Raw genomic sequence first — 25,071 nt, 5'->3', positions numbered from 1 at the left:
GTGAACTTCCTTGTCATGCCCCCTTCATTTGAGTCTAAATCATTAATATAAACTACAAAAAGCCAGGGACCGAGTGGTGAGCCCTACGGAACCCCACAGGTAACAGCTTTCCAGTTGCAAAAACACCAGTCAACCATTACCCTTTACTTCCTGCCACTCGGCTAATTTTTGGATCCAATTTACCACTCTCCCTTGGATCCCAAGGACCTCTACTTTTATGACCAACTTGCCACGTGGGACCTTGTGAAAAGTCTTGCTAAAACCCATGTAGACACGACTTTACCTTAACAAATACATGTTGAGTTTCCTTGATTGATCTATGCCTTTCTAAATGAAGGTTTATACTGTCCCTCAGAATTGATTGCAATAATTTGCCCATAACTGAAGTTGAGCTAACTGTCCTGTAATTACTTGAATTAACCCTTTCTCCCTTTTTAAACAATGGGACAACATTGGATGTCCTTCAATCCTCTGGCACCGCTGCTGTAGCCAGGGAGAATTGAAATATGATCAGAGCCTTATTAACGTGTTAACATTGAAGGCTCCTAAGGAAAAGGTCTAATTTGGTCTTTGCTCTTAACAAAGCAATTACCGACTTACTGAAACATTTGATACATGTATGCAAATTAGATTTTGTTTTTGGAAAAAGAGTGACTGAAATTGTATTTAATCTGGGAGTTGTCCATTTAGTTCAGAAGCAAAGCAAAGTTCAAAAAGCAATAAACTTCAATGTGCATGTTTTTTTAAAAAATTTCAATGGTAGTAGACTTGAGTAGGGATCAGTACACGGATTTCAGATATATGCTGAATTTGTGATTGGTTCATTTCAAGCTGTCAGTTCGTAGCACACGCTCCTAAGTCAGAAGGCCATGGGTTCAAGTTCAAATCCCACTCCAGAGCTTTAAACACACATTTGAGGTGGACATTTTAATTTTAGTGCAGTACTAATGGAGTGCTGAACTTTGCGGCCTCCTCTTTCAGATGAGGTGTTAAACTGAGGCTTTGTTTAACCAAGGCCTCATCTGCTCCCTCAGGTTTCCTGGCGGTGGTTAGCACCGCAGCCTCACAGCTCCAGGGACCCGGGTTCAATTCTGGGTACTGCCTGTGTGGAGTTTGCAAGTTCTCCCTGTGTCTGCGTGGGTTTTCTCCGGGTGCTCCGGTTTCCTCCCACAAGCCAAAAGACTTGCAGGTTGGTAGGTAAATTGGCCATTATAAATTGTCACTAGTATAGGTAGGTGGTAGGGAAATATAGGGACAGGTGGGGATGTTTGGTAGGAATATGGGATTAGTGTAGGATTAGTATAAATGGGTGGTTGATGGTCGGCACAGACTCGGTGGGCCGAAGGGCCTGTTTCAGTGCTGTATCTCTAATCTAATCTCTAATCTAGATCTAATCTAACATGTATCCGCTAACTAAAACAAGAAAGACTGGATAGGCAGGGCCTCTTTCTTTTCTCTAGGAAAGAGAAAGCTGAGGGGTGACCTGGTTGAGGTCTTTAAAAAAAATTATGAAGGTTATTAATAGGGTAAATGTAGAAATGTTTCCACTTGTGGGGAATCCAAAACTAGGGCCCATAAATATAACACAATCATGAATAAATCCAATAAGAAATTCAGGAGACACATCTTTACTCTGGTTAGAATGTAGAATTCACTACCATGTGGAGTAGTTGAGGCAAATGGCAAAGGTGCATTCAAGGGCAAGTAAGATAAACACATGAAGAAATGAATAAAAGGATATGCTGATAGGGTGAGATGAAGTAAAATAGGAGGAAGCTCATGTGGAGCATGAACACTGGCATAGAGCTGAATGGCCTGTTTCTGTGCTGTAAATTCTATGTAAAACAGCCATTTAATGTCTAGCCCTTGAAAGCAGTGTGTGAATCACTTTGCCATTAGTTTTATTCCTTTGTCACATGACTGAGATCAGAAACTGGTTTTTACAGGATTCCGGGTTGTGTCCCATTGTCAGTCTCCTGGACAGTCTCCTGTAGGGAGGTGCTGCGACAGGTTGTCTACTAAATGTATGAGCTTCTGCGTGTCCTACCCTAATTATGCATGCTCTCCTTCCTTCAGGAGTGACACTGTTCGTTCTGCTCTAGATGTGCTGGCTGTCCTCACTGTGGTTTCCAAAACTCAGCTTTTGCTAGCGGAGCCTGTAGATGTGATGGATGAAGGGTCCTCCACTGTGACTGCAGTGGGTGAGTGGGTTTTTCTTTCTCAATGGTCATTTTTATTCAAAGATTACCTTCAAAAGATCAACAGCTTCCATCAGGAATACAAACAATAGAGAGATCTGGATTCAAATCAAGCCCAGACTCATCCGATAAAATTGGAGTCTTGCTTGAAATGAGCTCTGTCAGTTCAGTTCCTAATGGACATGATGGACCCACAGCATAAGCTGTCCCTAATTAGCCACTTGTTGACTACTGGAGGAAATGGCAAAACGTTCAACTATGTGGAGGCATATTATTTAGGGCAGAGTAGAAGCAGCCCTGGCCCCTGCTGTACCTGATCTGGAAGATGTGGACAATCTCTTAATAGCTGAATATTGAGTCTTCCACTTGGGAGATGCCTGTGTTTTTAGACTGCTGTTGGAAAATATGTCAGCACCTGTCAGTGTCAACCCATGAAAGGCAGGCAAATGTAGGGTAGTGGGTGAGAAGTGAGCGCTCAATTTCTCCACACAAACATCTCATTAGTTGCCTGGAGGTCCCAGCAGAGGACTTGGGTCAGAAGCACAATGTGTTGGAAGAACTCTTATGGGGAGTTCTCAGGTGCCCCATTAGTACGGGATAGAAGTTGCTAGTGGCATTTCAGTGGTAAATGATGGTGGGTGTGAAATCTTCACTCAGCCATGTGTGGGTGGGAATTTTCCACTAAGGTTTCAGTGATGTGAAATTGTGCTACTAGACAGTTGAAGAGAATATTGTTGAGCTGTAAAGTTGTGGTGGTTATAGGTCTTTTAAGTTGTGTCCTGCATATAAAGGGCCTTGTTTTTCTCTTGCAGGGATGAGCATTATCCTTGGAGTTGCCGAGGGGGACATCTTTGCAAACGATGCCGAAACGCAGAAGTCTGCGCTTCAAGTCATTATCAACTGCGTCTGCGGACCCGATAAGCGCATCTCCAGCATCGGCAAGTTTAACTCTGGGACCCCTCGGCGGAAGAGCCTGCAAAACCCGAAGAATACTGAGAGCGTGCTGACCAAGATGTGGAACATGGTGCAGGCCAACAACGGCATCAAGGTGCTACTGTCCCTGCTGACTGTGAAGGCGCCCATCACAGATGCAGATCAAATCCGCTCCTTGGCATGCAAGGCCCTGGTCGGCCTGTCACGCAGTAGTTCTGTGAAGCAGATTATCAGCAAGCTGCCTCTGTTCACCAGCGGCCAGATCCAGCAGCTGATGCGGGAGCCTGTGCTTCAGGACAAGCGGCATGAGCACGTCAAGTTCTGCAAGTATGCCTCCGAACTGATTGAGCGCGTCTCTGGAAAACCGCTGTCCATTGGCTCCGATGTCTCGCTGGCTCGCCTTCAGAAGGCTGATGTGGTGGCACAGACTCGGATCGCCTTCTCTGAGAAAGAGCTGCTGTTGCTCATCCGAAACCACCTGGTGTCTCATGGGCTACATGAAACTGCCTCAGAGCTCACCAAGGAGGGTGACCTTCCCAGGACACCGGCCATCCAGGCTGCACCACCACATTCCTCAGCATTTGTACCAGCTGCCCCTGGCACCTCCCCTGTCAGCTTGCCCCGGACTCCCAGACTGGCCAATGGCATTTCATCTCGGACCGTCAACCTGACTGCATTTTCAACACCCTGCCAAGCAAAGGTGGCAGTTGCTCAAGGGGCTCCCTCCACCCCTGGGCTCTCCTGCACCAATGGCTCACCAATAATTGGCAAGATAAGCTTCTCCAAGGAGAAACCATCTCCCTGCAACGGCACCAACCTGAAAAAACAGAAACTAATTAGACAGAAGTCAGACTACGGGGCTTACAACCAGACGCCGGCCATTAAAAAGCAGCTGGACCGTCACCTACCTTCACCACCCTCCTTGGACAGCATCATAACAGAGTACCTGCGGGAACAACATGCCCGCTGCAAGAATCCTGTTGTCACCTGTCCTCCTTTTTCTCTCTTTACCCCTCACCAGTGCCCAGAGCCAAAACAGAGGCGGCAGGCGCCATTGAATTTCACCTCCCGTGTGACGCACAGAGCTGCCTTTCCCAAGTACGGAGGAGTGGACGGGGGCTGCTTTGACCGGCATCTCATCTTCAGCAGGTAACATTGTGCATTTTGTGTGAACTCCATGAGGATTGCTGGAACACTTCCCTGCAATGTATAATCTTGCAGTACCCACTTCTTATGGTGAGCATGTTTGTGCTTACGCAGTTTACCTGCTATACATGGTGGGTGGTAAAGCATGGATAGGTTGTCGCATTAAAATAACTCCCGTGATGTGAGTAGTGTTAACAGCTGTTTCAAACTGCCTTCTCCTTGAATCTGCGGAGCTTTTACATCTGAATACTGATCAACACCAAATAGCTGGTGTGTTTAATATGGTTTAAGGGGCACCTTTTTAATTGACTCGTGGTAATGCCTTGGTTGGGGCTATTTGCTTGATAGACTGTCTGTAATAAACACAGTTGGAGTTTTAATTTACTTTTAATTGTAATTTTTCTTTTTTACTTGACTTGGGATGTTAATTCAGTGGTGACCCATTGCCTTTTAATGAAACTTTTCTCCTTACCTGTGCTGCCTTTTGGTTGAGAGGACAGACACAGGGATCTGCTGCTGAGTTGAGCTTTTTTTAAGCTGGTGGGTGGGAGATACTCAAATTAAATCAGCGTGTTCTTTCTCCTCTCTCCATCTTCTTTCAGATAGCTGAGGCAGTAAATGCAGTAGTGGTGTCATTCAGGTGAGATAGGTTACAGAGTCGATCCCACTTCTATACTGGCCTGCCCTGGAGAAGGAAGTGGGGTGCTAGACTTGGCCCCTAGAACACTGAGGGAACAAGTGGTTCCTGTCATCTATTCTATGACATCCCTGGGAAAGTTTGTGTGTAAATGCTGGGTTCTGTGAAGATTAGGCTTCAATGTAATGTCTCCCATGATCAAGTAGGCTGCCTTTGCTTGGTGCTTGGGTGAGATACCAGATGGCAACCAGTACTTGAAGAACCATATGACAGCGTGGGTTGGGGTCAGCAGATTAAAAACACTGGGTGTAAGACTCCAATGTTAATCATGCTTTTTCCTTTGTTATGCAACATAGTATGCGTGCAATTGTAGCAAGGACCAATGCCCTGTTATGCACATAACGGTTAGGACATTTCTGCCATAATTTCACTTTACAATTTCAAAACAAAGTGATTATTGACCATGCAGCCAGCAGCTGACGCCATCGGACTGCGCCAATCTGCACATATGCGCAGACGGGCTCCTGCTCTCTGCGCATGCGCTGCGTTCCACATTGCCAGGACTGGTTGGCGCGTGTGCAGATGACGTCACTGCATAGCATAGGCGGAGAGCGTGCAGGGTGGGGGGGGGGAAGGAGTGGGCCTCCTCGCTCGCTTCCCTCCCCCGCCCGTCCTCTCACTCCCTCCAGCCATTGTGTGCTGCCATGTGTTTCAGTTGCCTTTGTGTGATTATTTGAGCAGTGCCATCTTTAGTCCTGACAGGTGCCTGAAGGTCACAGGCTGTGACGTTTTAGTGGCACAAGCTGCATTTGTGCATGTGCCACTGCAGCACTACTTAGTGGTGGTGTCAGCAAACGCAGCCATTTCAATAAGCATACCTTACAGAGACTCTCAGATCTCTTCCCTCTGCTATGGACTCAGAGACCAGGGATTTTTTCCCCTACCTTGGTTCCCAGATGGTGGGACCCTAGGGAGTGCAGAGGGTCAGAGGGACCGTGGGGTGCTTGTCCATAGATCACTGAAGGCAGCAGCACAGGTAGATAAGGTGGTTAGGGAGGCATACAGGATGCTTGCCTTTATTAGCCATGGCATAGAATATAAGAGTAGGGAGGTAATGATGGAGCTGTATAAAATGTTAGTTAGGCTACAGCTGGGGTACTGTGTACAGTTCTGGGCAGCACACTACAGGAAGGATGTGATTGCAATGGAGAGGGTGCAGAGGAGATTCGCCAGGATGTTGCCTGGGCTGGAGCATTTCAGTTATGAAGACAGACTGGATAGGTTGGGGTTGTTTTCCTTGGAGCAGAGAAGGCTGAGTGGGGACTTGATTGAGGTATACAAAATTATGAGGGGCATTGATAGGATAGATAGGAATAAACTTTTTTCCTTAGCGGAGAGGTCAATAACCAGGGGGCATAGATTTAAGGTAAGGGGCAGGAGGTTTAGAGGGGAGTTGAGGAAGACATTTTTGATCCAGCGGGTGGTTGGAATCTGGAACACACTGCCTGAAGGGGTGGTAGAGGCAGGAACACTCACGACATTCAAGCGGCACAGTGGCGCAGTGGTTAGCACTGCAGCCTCACCGCTCCAGCGACCCGGGTTCGGTTCTGGGTACTATCTGTGTGGAGTTTGCAAGTTCTCCCTGTGACTGCGTTGGTTTCCTCCCACAGCCAAAGACTTGCAGGTTGATGGGTAAATTGGCCATTGTAAATTGCCCCTAGTGTAGGTAGGTGGTGGTAGATCGTGGGGCTGTAGTAGGGAATATGGGATTAATGTAGGATTAGTATAAATGGATGGTTGTTGGTCGGCACAGACTCGGTGGCTGAAGGGCCTGTTTCAGTGCTGTATCTCTCTATGACTCGATGAGCACTTGAAACGCCATAACATACAAGCCTATGGGCCAAGTGTGGGAAAATGGGATTAGTTAGGACAGGTGCTTGATGGTTGGCGAAGGCGCGTTGGCCTGAAAGGCCTGTTTCTGTGCTGTAAAACTCTGACTTTATCACTTCCAGTTGTCAGGTAAGCAAGAACCCAAAACCCGATTCGTTTTTCCTGGTTATCTTCTTGCACAAGGCTATAAATGACCAGTCATATTAAGCTCAGTCTTGTCAATTTACGAGTTCTGGGTTACTAGTATGGCAATCGTTGCACCACTGTATCCTATAGCTTGGAGCTCTCGATTGATAATATTGTAATGCTGTGTATTATTTTAAAGAAATGAACTAATCAGAAAATCCAGATTAGAGTGACCATGTAGGAGGGACAATCATAGCCTGGCCTAATCCTAATCATGTTATGTACAAAACTTCCCTCCCCTCCTAATACGCCAGTGGGTTCAGCATCTTTTTACCTCTGGGACCAGGGTTCCGATCCAGCCCTGTCATCTCTCTGTACTAATCGAAATTACCTTGGACAGTCTTAATTCATTCCTAGTGGACATGAAATTGTGGCGCAAAATTACCTCTGGACAATTTTGCTTAAAGGAGTCACGTGAAGACTGGAATTGAAAATGGTGTTTTTGGGGAGTGTTTCCTGGGGTTTGGGGCTGAAGTGGTGTAGAGGGAATTTTATTGTACTTGGGTGTCCTGCACCTGACCTAGGAATGTTTGGCATAGTGTATTGGGAGCTTTACTCTGTGTTTAACCCATCCTGTCCCTGCCCTGAAAATGCTTGTTTGGGACAGTATAGAGGGAATTCTACTCTGCATGTAACCTCTGTTGTACGTGACCTGGAAGTACTTGATGGGGCAGCATAGACACAGCTTCAGAGTGTATTTGTTGGTCCTGACCTGGCACTGGGTGTATGAAATAGAAAGCATTCCATTCCTAGCAGTAACATTTCTAACCTTGAGCACAACATTCCTCCCTCAGCCAATCCCACCAAAAGTGCAGATGATCTGGTGTTTGTCTTGTTTGTGGTCTTTGGCTGTGCACGGAACACAGCAGTGACTGCATGAAAATTATGTGCACTACTTGCGATGTTCCTGTGCAAAGTGGGAAGGTGTTATAAATGGAATTTATTTTTATGTAAGTGCACATTGATTCCAAGCCTTTTCTTACTGATAGTGAAATAAGTGTTATTTGCTGCATAACCCAAGCATTCATATTACAACAAAGGATTTGCGTTCCGTATGTCACTCATATTTTCTCCATGCAGGTTCCGACCCATTTCTGTGTTCAGGGAATCTGATGAAGAAGGCAGTGGTTTTACGTGCTGTGCATTCTCTGCCCGAGAGCGCTTTCTGATGCTGGGGACGTGTACCGGAGAACTCAAGCTCTACAACTTATTCAGTGGCCAAGAGGAGGCCACATACGCCTGCCATAACTCCGCCATAACACACCTAGAGCCATCCAAGGTAAGTGAGATATTATCAGGCTCCATGCATGCTATGGGGAGGGGTGTGCATATAAACGTCTAAAGAAAGACTTGCCTTTATACAGCATCTTTCATAACCTTCAGGCATTCCAAAGCACTTTACAGCCAAATAATTACTTTTGAAGTGTAGAAATGTGACAACCAATTTGCATGCAAGATCCCACAAACAGTAATGTGATGATCAGATCATTTTTGTGTGATTTTGGTTAAGGGATAGTTATTGGTCAGGTCACAGGGGAGAACTCCCCTGCTCTTTGAAATACTCTCATGGGACCTTTTACGTCCACCTGAGAGGGTAGACGGCCTCAGTTTAACATTTCGTCCGAAAGATACTACCTCCCAACAGTGCAGCGCTCCCTCAGTACTGTGCTGGACTGTCAGGCTAGATTTTTATGCCCAAATCTCTGGAGAAGAAACCCAATTAGCCAGTTAACAGCTGAACCTTGCAAAACAGAAGATAACTAACTAAGTCTGTGCTGAATTATCTGATCTGCGTTGGGTGGTAGTAGAGGTAGCATTTGGTTCCCTCTCTTAGTGCTATTCATTGAGTCCTACCAGAATCTGTGGTGGTCCCCTCTGTCCCATGCCCTGATGGACTCTTGCTGTCTCTGCTCCTAACTGTAGGATGACCACTTTTGGTGGGATGCAGGAGGGTGACTGGGATCTGTGTTATCAAACCCCAGTTAGGAATATCTGCCTTCAGGGCTGGCCAGGGGTAAACCATAGCAAATGATTGTAGCATTGGGAACTGTTAACAGAATCCTTCACAGTGCGCAGTCTTCAGGCTACTCCCTGATCTTTTTATACTCTCACCTTTCCGAAGTCTAAGATTAGCTGTAAATTGATTTGTGGCTTGGCTTATTCCTCTTGATTTTCTCTCCTTTTCTGCTCACAACCACTTTCCAAGATATTTCTAATCCACATATCCTGTCAGCACATTGTTGTGCACCATCTCTCTTGGTTTCCTGCCAGGCCTGCTGTATAATTGGCCTGAGATTTATCTTTGAGTTCACCTCACTGTACTGAGGTATTGCCCTGGATTGTACAGCCAAGATTGTAGCAATCACAGTTACAGGCACATGCTGTGTCCTTGGTGATGTATCTGTGCTTTCTCCAATGTACTGGCCATAGGGTTAACCTAATGGTGGAAATATCTATCGTACCTTTCACAAGCTCTTTGGAACATCTTGAGGTTTACAGCCTTTGAAGTACTTTTTGAAGTGTAGTCACAAAAGAACATAAGAAACAGGAGCAGGAGTAGACCATTTGGCCCCTCAAGTCTGCTCCACCATTCAATGTGATCATGGCTGATCTCTTACCCCAACTCTGCTTTCCTGCCTGCTCCCCATATCCTTTGATTCCCTGAGGGATCAAAAATCTATCTATCTCAGTCTTGAATAAACTCAATGATGGAGCATCCACAATAGTCGGGTAGACAATTCCAAAGGTTCAGAACCCTCTGAGTAAAATCATTTCTTCTCATTCCAGTCCAAATTAATCGACCCCTTATCCTGAAACTGCCCCTGTGTTCTAGATTCTCCAGCCAGGGGAAACTACCACTGTGTCTACCCTATCCAGCTCCTTCAGAATCTTGTATGTTTCAAAGAGTGCACCGCTCATTCTTCTTAACTCCAGAGACTATAGGCCCAGTTTATTCTGTCTTTCATCATAGGACAAACCTCTCATTCCAGGAACCAATCTAGTGAACCTTCGCTGTTCTGCCTCCAAGGCAAGTATATCCTTCCTTAGATATGGAGACCGAAACTGCACAGTACTCCAGGTGTTGTCTCACCAGAGCGCAATACAATTGTAGCATTACTTCCTTATTCTTGAACTCCAATCCCCTTGTAATAAAGGCCAATATGTCATTTGTCTTCCTAATTGGTTGCTGTACCTGCATGCTAACTTTGTGTTCCTTGTACGAGTACACTCAAGTCTCTCTGAACATCGACATTTAAAACTTTCACACCTTTTAAAAAAAAATATTCTGCTTTTCTACTCTTACTACCAAAGTGAATAACCCCACACTTCCCCACATTATACTCTATTGGCCACCATGTTTTGCAATCACCTTTAATCTGTCTATATCTCTTTGCAGCCTCTTTGTGTCCTCCTCACCGCTTACATTCCGACTTAGCTTTGTATCATCAGCAAACCTAGATACATTACTCTTGATCTCTGCATCAGTGACAACTTAGATGAAATGTAGGGAATGCAACAGCCAATTTGCGCACAGCAAGGTCCTACATACAGTAATCCGATAATAACCAGGTAATGTTTAATGATGGTGGTTGAGGGATTGTGTACCAGCAGCCACCAAACCGTTATTACTTCATGTGCTGTCAGACCTGATATTTAAATCTTTTGTAACTTCTGTGCACCTGCAGGATGGGTCCTTGTTGTTGACATCAGCAAGTTGGGGCCAGCCTCTCTCTGCTCTCTGGGGAATGAAGTCAGTCTTCGACATGAAGTAAGTGAAGATGGTTTTCACAAGTATGACTGTTAGTGGTGCCAGAGGTGAAAGAATGGCTTAATAGCCCATTACATTGTCTAGTATTCTTACCCTGCCAGGTATATCCTTTCAGACAATGTTTTAGAGCCTTTCATTAGCCTGAATTACAGTGAAACAGTACAAAGAGACAGGGGTATTGCAGGGATGAATCCTTTTCCTCCTCAGCAAATGTCTGTCCAACTGAATTTGAGTTGCATTCATGCTTTAATCTAGGATACACTGCATTACAGTACACATGCTTGTGGAGAATAATTCCAACTGAATTTTTTGCTAGCGTGGTTATGAACACTGGACTTTTGTCACATGATTATGTTTTAAAAACTGTGATTTTTAAAAGTTTAAGATGGAGTCAGGAAAGTCATCTGACCTCACATCCACTCTGCAAAAGGACAAGACTGAAATCTTTGTTACCAAGACAACAGCCAACGCAGATCAAAGATTTTATTGAAAGAAGAGACAGCAGGGGTAATACCGGAACAATGAGTGACACCCTCTCAGACTTTCAGGTTGTAAACGAGAGTCAGTGATTCCAAAGATGCGAATGTAACAAGCAACTGTTGGCACCAGAGAACAATGGAGGGCCGAGGTGGCTCTGTGAAGCAAGGCTTCTGGACTTTGCATATTGGAACAGAACAATAGCTATTGACTTTGAGTCCAGATAGATTTAACAATATTCTAAAAGCAGACAGGCCGTAAGAAGGTTATGAAGCATTTCATCCTCACAGCAGACTGTATGGAAGACAACCAGCAGTGGCAGCCTCGAGAGAGAGAGAGGGAATACCTGTTCGCAGAAGGCTGTGAAGACTTGAACCTGTTTTGAAAGTTAAAGCTTGTGGAGAAGTAGAAGACCAACAGGATCACCAGGAATCGCCTTATTCATGGATGTCCAGGTTGAAAGTGCTCAGAGAATTGAGAAAAGAGGGCACCGACCTTTGAAAAGGTTTGGGAGAGCCAACCCATTGCGCTGGGAGGAGCCTTGAGACTTTTAACCATCAGAGGACTGTTGTGTATAAATGCGGTGTGAGGTTTCCAAGTATTTTAATTTTACTAAAGAAAATACCTTTTTCTTTGCAATTTGGGGTATCAACTACTTAGTACTATTTGGTTAATGGGGATTTCTTTTACTTTGGTTATAATAAGTCTTAAAATGTGAAGTATTGTCATGTAATTCTTTAAATTGGTCTGAGGCTTCGTAATTCGTATTTTAACATTAACAGTATCACTGAGGTTGTAACACCATGTCAAACTGTCTTGTGCTCCCTTAACATCCATACATCAATTTCCAATAGGCATTGTTGGACTGCCATCGGGAGAGAGAATTTTGTTTGACTTGTCCCCCTCGAGCCCAGGAACCTGGAGACCAGTTATAGTGAATCTACGCATCTTTAAACTTTTTTGTTTTAGATAAATATAGATGTCTTTATTTTATCGTAAGGCAAGGTCTGGATGTTTAAATTTGTGTTTGAAAATGCCAGTTGACTTCCTGTGGTAACTTGAAAACAGGCCATGTTGGAGTTTCTGTGATGACTCGGTGCAATAGGCTTTATTTGCAGCATCCATTTCAAAGATACCATGTACCAGCACACCAGCATGTGACTGTGTGTGAATGTGTTTCTGCTGGGATACCAAGCCTGGGGACTAATGGAGGAATCATTTGGGTAAAAATAAAGACACTTGTATGTGTTGTGCTGGAAAGAGGAAATGTTTCTGTCCTGAGGAGAAGTACAGTGCATCTTGGTGGGAGCTCCAAAAAGGCCTTATCTGCACTGGGCCTGAGTTAGAAATCTGGATGTTTGCTTTGAATTTTGCTGCTGGTAGTAACTTAACACTGATGTTCCCAATGTTCCAGGCACTCTTTCACAGATGACCACTATGTGGAATTCGGTAAACTCTCTCAGGACAGAGTCATTGGGACAAAGGAGGAAGTGGCTCATGTGAGTAGTTTGGCTGCAGCCTGTATGTGATGCAGTTAATGGGATATTTGACAATTGAACCCACTAATGCTCCGGTGAATAAAGGCTCCAGCCTCTGTACTTGTATTCTGTGCAGCTAAAACGGTCTCCAGTGTGTGATGTGTTAGGTGATCTAACCCTGGCCGCGGAAGGGAAATAAATCAGCCATGGCTCCAACTACTGCTCATCATCCAGTGACTCCTGCTGGAAGGTGTGCTGTGCGAAGTGAAGGTGCCATCTTCAGCCCTCTCTACAAATTCTTTACCCTCTCCACCAATTCCATCCCCTGCCTGGACTAGGTCACAGGCTGAATCAAGCTGGTTGCAACTTCTGTTATCTATTTGACCCTGTATTTTCTGCATGGTAAAGACTGCCCACTTCCATCTCTAACATTTGTCTCCACCCTTACTTCAGCCATCTGCTGTTGAAACCCTCATCCATGCCTTTGTCACCTGCAGACCTGACTATTCCAACACACTCCTGGTTGGCACCCATTCTCCACCCTCTGTAAGCTTCAACTCATCCAAAACTCTGCTGCCCTATCCGATCCATGTCCTGTTTGGTGATCACTCCTGCCCTTGGTCAGCTTAAAACCCTTCATGTAAATCCCTTGCCCCTCTCCTCCAGGCCTACAGCCCTCCCCCAAATTCTCTGACTCTGGCCTCTTGTGCATTCCCCCACTTCCTTTGCCCCACCGTTAATGGCCGTGCCTTCAGCCACCTCAGCCCCATTTTCTGCAGTTTCAACCATTGATCCCTCTGCCTCTATACCACCTCCCTTGTTTAAGACACTGCTTAAAACCCAGCTCTTTGATCAAGCTTTTGGTTGCCCTTTCTAATATCTCCTCAGAGAGATACAGCACTGAAGCAGGCCCTTTGGCCCACCGAGTCTGTGCCGACCAACAACCACCCATTTATACTAATCCTACATTAATCCCATATTCCCTACCACATCCCCACCATTCTCCTACCACCTACCAACACTAGGGGCAATTTACAATGGCCAATTTACCTATCAACCTGCAAGTCTTTGGCTATGGGAGGAAATCGGAGCACCCGGCGGAAACCCGTGCAGTCACGGGCAGAGCTTGCAAACTCCACACAGGCAGTACCCAGAACTGAACCCGGGTTGCTGGAGCTGTGAGGCTGCAGTGCTAACCACTGTGCCGCCCTTCTTTGACACTGTGTCCTTCACATTTTTCGATATTAAAGGTGCTGTATAAACGCTCAGGTTATGGCATTTGGACATGTAGATTTCATAAAGGCACAGAAGGAGGCCATTCGGCTCATCAAGTTCATACCAGCTCTCTGCAAAACAATCCAATCACTCCCATTTCCCCAGTTCTATTCCCATAGCCCTGTAGTTTATTTCATCAGAACTCGATCTCAATCCATTCCTAGAGCACGTAGATCTGCATTAAATTTAGCAAAATCACTCAAATGCACAAGATGGCTCTGAGAAATTAAAAAAAAAGGTGTTACCCTGTTGCAGTAAGGCGTTTTCATCTAATGTTGAGGTTAAGAAATTATGTTGTGGCAAAGTAGAAGAAAGTCTCCTCTGCTTTAATTGATGTACCTGATGTCGGGTGCTTCATACCAGACTCTTGATGCTCAAATTGCTCATTTTCTAGCACCAATATATCTCGGTGAGCACAAAATGTGTGTACGCTCGTTTTAAAAAAAAAAGTGTTGGTCTTTTCTGTCCATAGATATACGATATCCAGACTGGCCAAAACATCCTCACTCTCTACAACCCTGACCTAGCTAACAACTACAAACGGAATTGTGCGACCTTTAACCCCACAGATGATTTGGTGTTGAACGATGGAGTGCTGTGGGACGTGCGTTCAATGCAGGCTATTCACAAGTTTGATAAGTTCAACATGAATATCAGTGGAGTGTTTCATCCAAATGGGCTGGAAGTCATCATCAATACAGAGATTGTATCCTTCAGTCACAAGAAGCAGTGCAGTGGTGCCTGGGATGTTATATAACACAAATGGCCATCTGTTTAAAGAAATTTAAAGTGTCCTTTTAAAGGGAAATCTATCTTCCAATCCTGAAGACCTGCATTTTTAACTGGGGTACAGTTGCAGGGGCACACCAACAAATTGTTTCTGTGCAAAGGCTCCCACCGGAAAAATTTTCTCCATTATTGAAAGTGCTCATTTGAATGTCGGACTTGGCTCAGTGGGTAGCACTCTCACCTCTGAGTCAGGGTGGGTAGGGGGTGTAGGAGAAAGATTGGAGAAGCAATAATGATGGGAGATTCTCTTTTTAGGGGATTGGACAGGCGTTTCTGCAGCCACAGGCATGCATTCAAGATGGTGTGTTGCCTCCCTGGTGCCAGGGTCAAGGATGTCACTGAGCGGCTGCAGAGCATTCTTGAGTGAGGAGGGTGAATAGCCAGTGGTCGAGGTCCATATCAGTACCAATGATATAGGTAAAAAGAGGGATGCGGTCCTGCAGGCAGATTTTAGGGAGCCAGGAAAGAAACTAGTAAGCAGAACGTCATCGGTAGTAATCTCTGGATTACTCCCAGTATCACACCCAAGCGAGTATAGGAAAAGGAGGATAGAGCAGATGAATGCATGGCTGGAGAGATGGTGCAGGAGATTCCTGGGACGTCGGAATCAATTCTGGGAGAGATGGGACTTGTACAGGTTGGATGGGTTGTATCTCAACAGAGCCGGGACCAATGTCTTTGCAGAGCAGTTTGCTGGTGCTATTAGGGAGGGTTTAATCTAACCTGGCACGGGTGTGGGACCCAGGGGCTAAATTTAGAGGAAAACCAAGGTGCACAGAGAATTGGTAGGGACAGATAAGGCTAGAGTAAGAAATAGTATGCTATTAGGTGTGGTCAGAGTAAGAGGGAATGTATTTTATTTATTTATTTTTATTTAGAGATACAGCACTGAAACTGGTCTGTGCTGACCAACAACCACCCATTTCTACTAAACCCTACAGTAATCCCATATGCCCTACCACCTACCTACACTAGGGGCAATTTATAACAGCCAATTTACCTATCACCTGCACGTCTTCGGCGGTGGGAGGAAACCGGATCACCCGGAGGAAACCCACGCAGACACAGGGAGAACTTGCAAACTCCACACACAGTACCCAGAATTGAACCCGGGTCCCTGGAGCTGAGAGGCTGCAGTGCTAACCACTGAGCCATTGTGCCGCCCCTAATGTAATAAGGTTTAAATTAGGTTTACAGTGCATGTTTGTGAATGTGCAAAGTAAATAAGGTTGGTGAGCTGCAGGTGCCGATAACCACCTGGTAATATGGTGTCATGGCAATAACTGACACTTGACTATAAAAAGGACAGGGCTAGGTACTAAATATTCCTGGATACAAGGAGTTTAGGAATGATGAAGGAGGAGGGGTAGCTTTATTGATTAAGGAGAACATTACAGTTCTGGAGAGAGGATGTCTCCGAGGAGTCAAGGACAGAAACAATAAAGGTACCATTACGTTGCTGGGTGTACTCTATAGGCCACCAACTGTGGGAAAGATATAGAGGAACAAATTTGCAAGGAAATTAGAGTGGTGCAAGAGTTATAGTTATAATTGGGGACTTTATCTTAATATAGACCCTGATAGTATTAGTGTAATGGGCAGAGAGGGGCAAGAGTTTCTAGAGTGTGTTCGGGAGAAGGTTATACTTAAGTATGTTTCCAGTCCAATGAGGAAGGAGCCATTGCTGGATCTGGCTGTGAGGAATGAGGTGGGGCAAGTGTAAGTAGGGAAACATTTAGGGGACAGTGACCATAGCATCATAAGATCAGGCAGCATCTGTGGAGAGAGAAGCAGAGTTAACGTTTCTGCCTGTGACCTTTCTGTGACCCAATGTTGGGTCCATCTGAACCAGCAGATTCTTAGTGTTTTTACACTGAGGGGACAGGATGTCTGCAGCGATCCTCAGTCCCTGGTCTCTGTTGTGACTTGGAGCACCAATGGAAAGGAGCCCAGTGTTTCGCACTGCCTTGGACGACCATTTTTGGAACCCGTGGTCAAGAATAACGGTGAAGAGGATACTGCTGCTGAGACACTGTCAATATAAAAATCCCTTTGGTATAAGCCGGGCTGTCAAAGACCAGTCTTTTTTATTACATTTCAAGCAAAACTAGAAGACTAAGACAAAAAACAAGCGACTGCAGATGCTGGAAATCTGACATAAGAACAGAAATACTCAGCAGGTCAGCAGAGAGAGGAAGGTAGGGTCATTTCAGGTCAATGACCAATAGCTTAACAAATGGTTATTGACCTGAAACTTTACTCTGACGTTCCTCTCTCCACAGATGCTGCTGGACCTACCGATCAATTCAGAATCTTGTTTATATTTAAATCCTGCTATGTCTTTGTTTTTTAAATTGATGAAAACTTATCTCCCTGCATGGGGGAAAAATCCAAACAGGGAATTAATAGTTGAGGTCTGAGCATATCTGTTACAAGAATTGTAGAAAGCGAATGATTGAGCAGATTTACCTATTACTTGAGCTGTGCATGGTATTTATGCGAGAGCACGTTGATGGATTTGTTGTAGAGTAGTTCTGTGTGCTCAGGGACTAGGTGACCAAGGGGAGCAGTGATTAAACAGGGGCAAGTGAACATGTTTTCCTGAGTATTTGTTGAGTCAGCAACCTGACGCCCTCTGCAAAGGTGTGCTGTAGGGTTGCTTTAGGGGGAGGGGGTCCTCCAAATACTTAGTTCTAGGTGGGGGTTGAACATACATCTCAAACATGCTTCATCCACGTTTGTTAAAGTTTTTAAACATGGCAGTGAGTTCTTAACAAAGGCTGTCTTTCAGTGGGATCTGCGGACTTTCCACCTCCTGCATATGGTCCCAGCGTTAGACCAGTGTCGCATTGTCTTCAACAACACGGGCACAGTTATCTATGGAGGTAAGAGCTTCATGGGGTGGGAAGGGAAGTAAAGCCAAATTGGTGGAGATCATTTATAAAACGTACTGACTGAGTGGGGGGGGGGGGTGGAAATTAAACCTTTTTATGTCTGAATGCTTGTCTGCTGTCCAACTAAATAGACACTCAGCATTGTGCTTTACTGACAGGTCTGTCAGTGCATCAGTATTTTTGTCAAAAGAAATCTGAATCATTCATGCACCCATATCACTGCAGTGATTCACTCCCACTTCTCTTGGATCTCGCTCTTCTCTCCAGGCCGCAAATGGCCAGCTCTCCAACGCATGCACGGGGCTCACTTAGGTGACTTTCTTTCTGCCACCACCACCCCCCAAACCACCACCTCTCCCTCACACCTACGTGAAAGCTGGAGATTCCTGTTGGGATACCATTTCACAGGCACCAGATATCTCCAAAGCCTCAGTCAAGTAGCTGTCAACTGTGGAGGCACTCACTTGGCCTGATCTGACATCCATTAAAACACGTTTTTCACCAGGATACTGATCAGGAGCTGGTATCCTAATTTTTTTGTCGTCTTTTCCCCCCTCCTCCCCCCCACTCATTCCCTCACTCCCACAAAAAAAATCCCTGAATATCAGATAGTTTACTACAGCTCAGCAATGTAACCTGAGGAGTTCCAGGTCTCTAGCTTAATAGCAGACGACGCAGTGCATTTGCACAATGAGCCAATTGGGAACCTGTGGCTTGGGTTCAAATTAACATTGAGCTTGTGCAAATTGATTTGTGTTTAAACATCAGCTTGACTGTTTGCAGCAATGACCCCACTGTGAGAAGGCTGTGGGTTCAAACCCCACTCAAAAGACTTGAACTTGTAGTATAGGTTAACACTCTAGCTAAGTACTGAGAAAACAATGCATATGTTGTCAAATCTGCCATTCAGATGATATACCCCACCAGTTGGTTCAGATTGATGTTAGAGGTAGATGTTTTGCACTGGAGCAGTAGGTTGCAGGCTGATTTAGATCAGTTAGAGGGGTGGGCCCGTTTGGCAGTTATCGTTCAGTGTTGACGAGTACAGTGTGTCATGCCTTTGGGCTTGGAAGGCATGCAGAGGTACATGTTAACAGTTAAGGCTCGAGTAAAAACCTGAGACCAACTGTCTATTAATTAACATTAAAGATTCACAAACTGTGTGAAACAGCTGTAGGGGAGAGGTGGGGAGGTTTTATCATTTCCTCAGTTTTATCAGTAAGACCACCAAATATAAAATATTGCACATATTTCAACTATAAAAACCTTTGGCAGACTTGGAGCATTATGTTTAGATTTGATTCACCACTCCTAGTCAATATTGAGGCCCTGGTCCATAGCACACCAACCAGAATGATATTTGGACTGAAGGCTCTTAGTTACCATACACAAATCTTCGAAAGTGGCAGGACAAGTTGAGAAGGCTACTTTTTTTTTTAAAGTTGGAATTTTGCCTCCTCGGGAACAGGCTAGGAGGCAGTTGGGGGGTGGGGAGGGGTGTAAAATCGAGTGGGAGGCCTGGGGTGCATTTCCATTGCTACCTGCAACCTCTGCCATTGTACCAGCAGTGGGGGAGGTGGCAAATGGCCTACTCACCCCATGCCAATTGAGGCCCTTAAGAGGAAAGTGGCATTCAATTTCCTCTTAAGGGCCTCGTGCTGCTCCTATATTACCAGCGGCAGACGGACACTTTGTCCCCTTAGGAGGCCACCCAGTAATACCGGGTGGCCTCCTTATGGGCAAGGGGATCCCCCTGATCAAGCATTCAGTGCCCCATGGAGGGCCCCTTCCCCCAGCAGCACAAGCCGACCCCATTGGAATCCCACCTCTTCTCCCTCTCTTTCTCCCCCTCGACCCCCAACCCCCCCACCTCGCCAGGTCCCAGCCAATTGTCCCTGGCGAGGCCCAATCCCAAATCATTTTCGGGGCTGGTGTCCATGCTGCTGCGCTTGCTGGGTGCCATCCCAGCAGTGGCCACCACTCCCAGTGGCGTTGCTGGGGCTGAGGAGATGCCGGCCCGCTGATTGGCTGGCAGCTCTTGGAGGTGGGACCTGCTGCCTCAGAGGGGTGGAAGTCCCAACTGAGGTCAATTAAGGGCCTGGGCTGCATAAAATTGCTGCATGGCTTTCAGGCCATGGCAAAGGCATACCACCGCCACCACCCCCCTTCCCCTCCCCAACCACGACTTAATCAGTGGGTGGGGCCACTGCCACAACACAATTCTGGCTATGGGATCGTCAGCTTTATTAATAGGCATAAGAATATTATGCTAAATCTCTGTAAATCACTGGCTATGGCTCAGCTGGAGCATTGTGTCCCGTTTTGGACACCGCACTTCAGGAAGGGTGTCAAAGCCTTGGAGCAGGTGCAGATGAGATTTACTAGAATGGTACTAGGGCTGAGGGGCATCAGTTACTTGGAGAAGTTAGAGAAGCTAGGATTGTTCTCTTTACAGCAGAGAAAGTTACACAGAGATTTAAAAGGTGCTCAGAATTGAGCTGTTTTGATACAGTAAATAGGGAGAAACTAATTTCATTGGTAGAACATGCATTAGAACATAAGAAATAGGAGTAAGAGTAGGCCATTCGGCCCCTCGAGCCTGTGCAATAAGATCATATCTGATCGTGGCTTTGATTCCACTTTCCTGTCTGTGGCTATTACCCTTGACTCCCTTGTAGATCAAAGAGCTGTCTAACTCAGCCTTGAGTATATTCAATAACCCAGCCTCCATTGCTTTCAGGGGAAGAGAATTCCAAAAATTAATGAACCTCTGAGGAGAAATTCCTCCTCATTTCCATCTTAAAAGGGAGCACCCTTATTCTGAAACTGTGCCCCCACGAGGGGCAATATCCTCAAAGCATCTGCCATCAAGCCCCCTCAGAATCTTAAGTTTCAATAAGATCACCCCCTCATTCTTCTAAACTCCAATGAGTAAAGGCGCAACCTTTCCTCATAAGGCAACCTGTTAATCCCAGGAATCAACCTACTGAATCGTCTCTGAACTGCCTCCAGTGCAAGTTTATCCTTCCTTAAATAAGGAGACCAAAGCTGTACACGTTACTCTAGGTGTGATCTCACCAACACCCTGTACAGTTGTAGCAAGACTTCCCTACTTTTATACTCCATCCCCCTTGCAATAAAGGCCAACACTCCATTTGCCTCCCTAATTACTTGTACCTGCATGCTAACTTATGATTCATGTACGAGAACACCCAGATCCATCTGTACTGCAGCATTCTGTAGTCTTTCTCCATTTAAATGTTTTGCTTTTCTATTCTTCCTATCAAAGTGTAACCTCACACTTTCACACTTTATACTCCATCTGCTAATTGTTTGCCCACTCACTTAACCTATCTGTATCCCTTTGCAGACTCTCTGTCCTCCTCACAATTTGCATTCCCACCTATCTGTGTATTGTCAGCAAATTTGGCTACAATGCACTCGATCCCTTCATCCAAGTCATTAATATAGATCGTAAATAGTTGAGGCCCCAGCACTGATCCCTGTAATACCCCACTAGTTACAGTTTGCCAACCTGAAAATGCTGCATTTATCCCAACTGTTTCCTGTTGGCCAATCCTCTTATCCATGCTAATGTTACCCCCAAAACCATGAGCTCTTACCTTGTGTGTGGCACCTAATCAAATTTTTTGCAAATCCAAATACACAATGTACTGGTTCCCCTTTATCCACTCTGCTTGTTGCATCCTCAAAGAACTCTAATAAATTTGTCAAACATAATTTCCGTTTCATACAATCAAGCAGAGTCACATGGTTTTTTATTTTTTTTTATTTATTTAGAAATACAGCACTGAAACAGGCCCTTCGGCCTACCGAGTCTGTGCCGACCATCAACCACCCATTTATACTAATCCTACACTAATCCCATATTCCTACCACATCCCCACCTTCCCTATATTCCCCTACCACCTACCTATACTAGGGGCAATTTATAATGGCCAATTTACCTGTCAACCGACAAGTCTTCGGCTGTGGGAGGAAACTGGAGCACCCGGCGAAAACCCACGCGGTCACTGGGAGAACTTGCAAACTCCGCACAGGCAGTACCCAGAATTGAACCCAGGTCGCTGGAGCTGTGAGGCTGTGCCGCCCTATTAGGATTTTCTAAATGTGCTGCTACTACTTCCTTAATGGAATCCAGTATTTTCCCAATGACAGACGTTAAGCTAACTGGCCAAGAGTTTCCTGCTTTCTGTCTCCCTCATTTCTTGAATAGGGGCATTACAATTGTAGTTTTCCAATCAGCTGGGAGCTTTCCAGAATCATGAGAATTTTGGACCATCTCTGCTGCCACTTCTTTTAAGACCATAGGGTGCAGGCCATTGGGTCCAGGGGACTTATCAGTCTTTAGTGCCTTTAGTTTTCCTAGTAATTTTTCTGTAGTGGTAATTTTTTATTTACACATTCGTCTCTTTCCCTCTGATTTTCTACTATTATGAGAATGCATTTCGTGTCTTCTACTGTGAAGCCAGTTACAAAATAAAGTCTCTGCCATTTCCTTGTTTCCCATTATTAGTTCCCCAGTCGGTTAGCTCAGTTGGCTAAACAACTAGTGTATGATGCAGAAAGATGTCAACAGCGCAAGTTCAATCCCCATACCGGCTTTGGTAGTTCATGAAGGCCTACCTCCGCGCCTTGCCCTACCTTCGCGCCTTGCCCCACACTTGAGGAGTGGTGACCCTCAAGCTATGCATCACCAACTGTCTGTCTAATGGGGAGAGATGCCTATGGTCCTTTGGGGCTATGGCTAGAGCAAGTCTCCTCCTCTAAGAGACCAATGTTTACTTTAGCTCTCTTTTTATATACTTTTAGAAGCTCTTACAGTCTGATTTTTATATTTCTTGCCAGTTTACTCTCATTCTAATTTGTTCCTCTATTTTCTCGTCATCCTTTGCAAGTTTCTAAAAGTTTTCCAATCTTCTGGCCCAACAGTAATCTTCGCAGAACTGTATGCCCTTTCAATTTGGTGCTTCCTTAGTTGGCCACGGATGGTTCTTCCTTCTCAGTCTTTTTTCTCAATGGCAGGAGGGTTGATGACCAGAGGACACCAATTTAAGATTTTTGATGAGAACCAGCAAGGAGATGAGAAATTATTTTATACAGCAAGTTGTTGTGATCTTGGAATGCACTACCTAAATGGGTGGTGGAAGCAGATTCAATAGCAGCTTTCAAAAGGGAATTTGATAAATACTTGGAAAACAATTATAAGGCTGTAGAGAAAGAGCAAGAGAGTGGGACTAAGTTTCACAGGCATGATGGGCCAAATGGCCTCCTGTGCTGAGATTCCACGCTCAAGATTGGCTCCCAAGTGTTAGGGTTTTTTAAAATGATAGCATTGGATTGGGTCCAATGGGAGGAGTTATTTCAGACACACGGATAGTAGGACTAAGGGGTATGCATACAAAACAATCTTTTGATAGTTAGATGTTAGGAAGTATTTCCACAGAGCCAGCACCCTCTGAAACAGGTTACTGAAATATGCAGTGGGTCTGGAATCATTGTAGTCCATAAACTTGGAAAAACTCCTGAGTGCAGCGGGTGTTTACAGATATCGACAGTCAGTTGCTAATTCCCCAGGTGATGACCAGTAATGGGTTTTTAGTACCTTGGAGCTGTGTTTCACCCTGGGGAGTTGGAGAAGAGTTTCCCGGAGCTTATCCTGAATTGGCCTCAGATTTCCTAGGCCCCTTTCAGTTGTTTGGAAGGGATGGGTTCAGTGAGCCTTTGCTGTTTATGTATAAAGATCCCATGCAGTATTTGAAGGACTGGGTATTTCTTGTTTCTAGCTCCTGGATTAGTATTGTACCAGGTGCATGCTGCTCTGGGATTATCTGATGTTGCAGCCACATCCCTGCAAATGTTCCTCCTTCAACCAACCTCATCAGTCAACATCTCATAAAGAGGATAAACACTGGTTTGGCTCAATGTATGATGTTTTTGGGATCTTAATGCGCAAACTGACTGCTATATTTACATACATTAATAATCATTGCATTGCAGAATAGTATGTGAAGCACTTTTTGATGTGGCACGAGGCTATGTGAATGCAGGTCCTTTATCTGATCCTATTTTGTTTTCCAGCTATGCTGCAGGCAGATGACGAAGATGATTTGATAGAAGTGCGGATGAAAAGTCCTTTTGGATCCTCTTTCAGGACCTTTGATGCTACTGATTACAAACCAATTGGTGAGAGCAACTTCAGATTGCCTCCTGTTGAGACATGTTTAATTTCCTGTTACTGGTTACTAACTTGCTGGAATAGTATTGTGCGAGGTGCATGGTTTACTCCAGGGGTCGTTTGATATTGCTGTCAGCTTGTATGTATTACCTGTGAAGTTAGTTCCCTGACTTTGGTGCTGTATGTCCTGCTGATGTACCATTTACATAAGTGCATGTATCCAGAGGTGGTACTGTAATATCAGCAAGACTGGGCTGTAATATGTGAGGAGATGTATATGTTTCCAGAGGTTAGCATGAATGCCTCACCACAGTGATTCATTTTGCTCCTCCAGAGTCAAGCCGCCAAATGGCAAAGTTCAGTGGCTACTGGCGGCACGGCACTAGGGCTAAGAGGTGGAAGGGGTGAGGCAAGAGGTGCAGGAAATGAGGCAAACACCATCGAAGGCCCTGTCAACCATGGTGGAGGGGAATCCTTGGTTGAGGAAGAAGGTGGCATCGTGAGAACAGATGTGACAGAAACAGGGAAAATAGGCAGAATGAAATAGAGTCCTGGTCAGAAATAGGGTGGGACTGGAATCAAGGTGTTATGGAAGTTGCTGGACTTACAGCGGTAGCGGTGAGAGTGCGAGCCAGGGGGCAGCTGGGAAGGTAAGTTTCACTATAAAGTACTTACCTCGTGATTCGGCGGACACGGGGACTGCTGGGTAAGCGAACTTATATATTCGGGCAGTGGCTAAACCCAAAACACTACACCTGTAGTGTCTCCAACCCATCCTCCGCCTCTAACCAAAAAAAAGTGTGGAAGGTTTGGTAAGGTAAGGTTTTCCTTTATTTTTACTTAATCTCTGTCAATTAGAGCAGAGGGGATGGAAGCTAGGGCATGCTCCTCTTGCAGGATGTGGGAGGTAAGGGTCACCACTTGTGTCCCCGCTGACTTCACCTGTGAGAAGTGCACCCAACTCCAGCTCCTCACAGACCGCGTTAGGGAACTGGAGCTGGATGAACTTCGGATCATTCAGGCGACTGAGGGGGTGATAGAGAGCAGTTATAGGGAAGTAGTGACACCTAAGTTACAGGATAAACGTAGCTGGGTGACCGTCAGGGGAGGGAAAGGGAATAGGCCCACAGTGCAGGGATCCCCTGTGGCCGTTCCCCTCAATAATAAGTATACCGTTTTGGATACGGTTGGGGGGGATGA

The 25,071-nt window shown here is 45.4% G+C and overlaps 1 protein-coding gene across 7 annotated transcripts in view; it reads left to right on the top strand.

Moving 5' to 3' along the window:
- LOC137379967 (DDB1- and CUL4-associated factor 1-like) overlaps nt 1-25,071 on the top strand; it is a 134,291-nt gene that overhangs the window by 74,827 nt on the left and 34,393 nt on the right. For all 7 annotated transcript variants that reach the window (XM_068051402.1, XM_068051404.1, XM_068051403.1 and 4 more), the window contains 8 exons: nt 2,077-2,201; nt 3,011-4,280; nt 8,071-8,269; nt 10,677-10,759; nt 12,651-12,735; nt 14,462-14,695; nt 17,570-17,663; nt 23,775-23,879. In XM_068051402.1, coding sequence (XP_067907503.1) covers nt 2,077-2,201; nt 3,011-4,280; nt 8,071-8,269; nt 10,677-10,759; nt 12,651-12,735; nt 14,462-14,695; nt 17,570-17,663; nt 23,775-23,879 — 2,195 coding nt within the window. The remainder of the gene's footprint in view (nt 1-2,076; nt 2,202-3,010; nt 4,281-8,070; nt 8,270-10,676; nt 10,760-12,650; nt 12,736-14,461; nt 14,696-17,569; nt 17,664-23,774; nt 23,880-25,071) is intronic.

This window comes from Heterodontus francisci, chromosome 19, assembly GCF_036365525.1.
Source record: "Heterodontus francisci isolate sHetFra1 chromosome 19, sHetFra1.hap1, whole genome shotgun sequence".
In the NCBI taxonomy this organism is placed as follows: domain Eukaryota; kingdom Metazoa; phylum Chordata; class Chondrichthyes; order Heterodontiformes; family Heterodontidae; genus Heterodontus; species Heterodontus francisci.
Note: the sequence above shows the minus strand (reverse complement) of the source record. Positions and strands in the feature narration are given on the sequence as shown.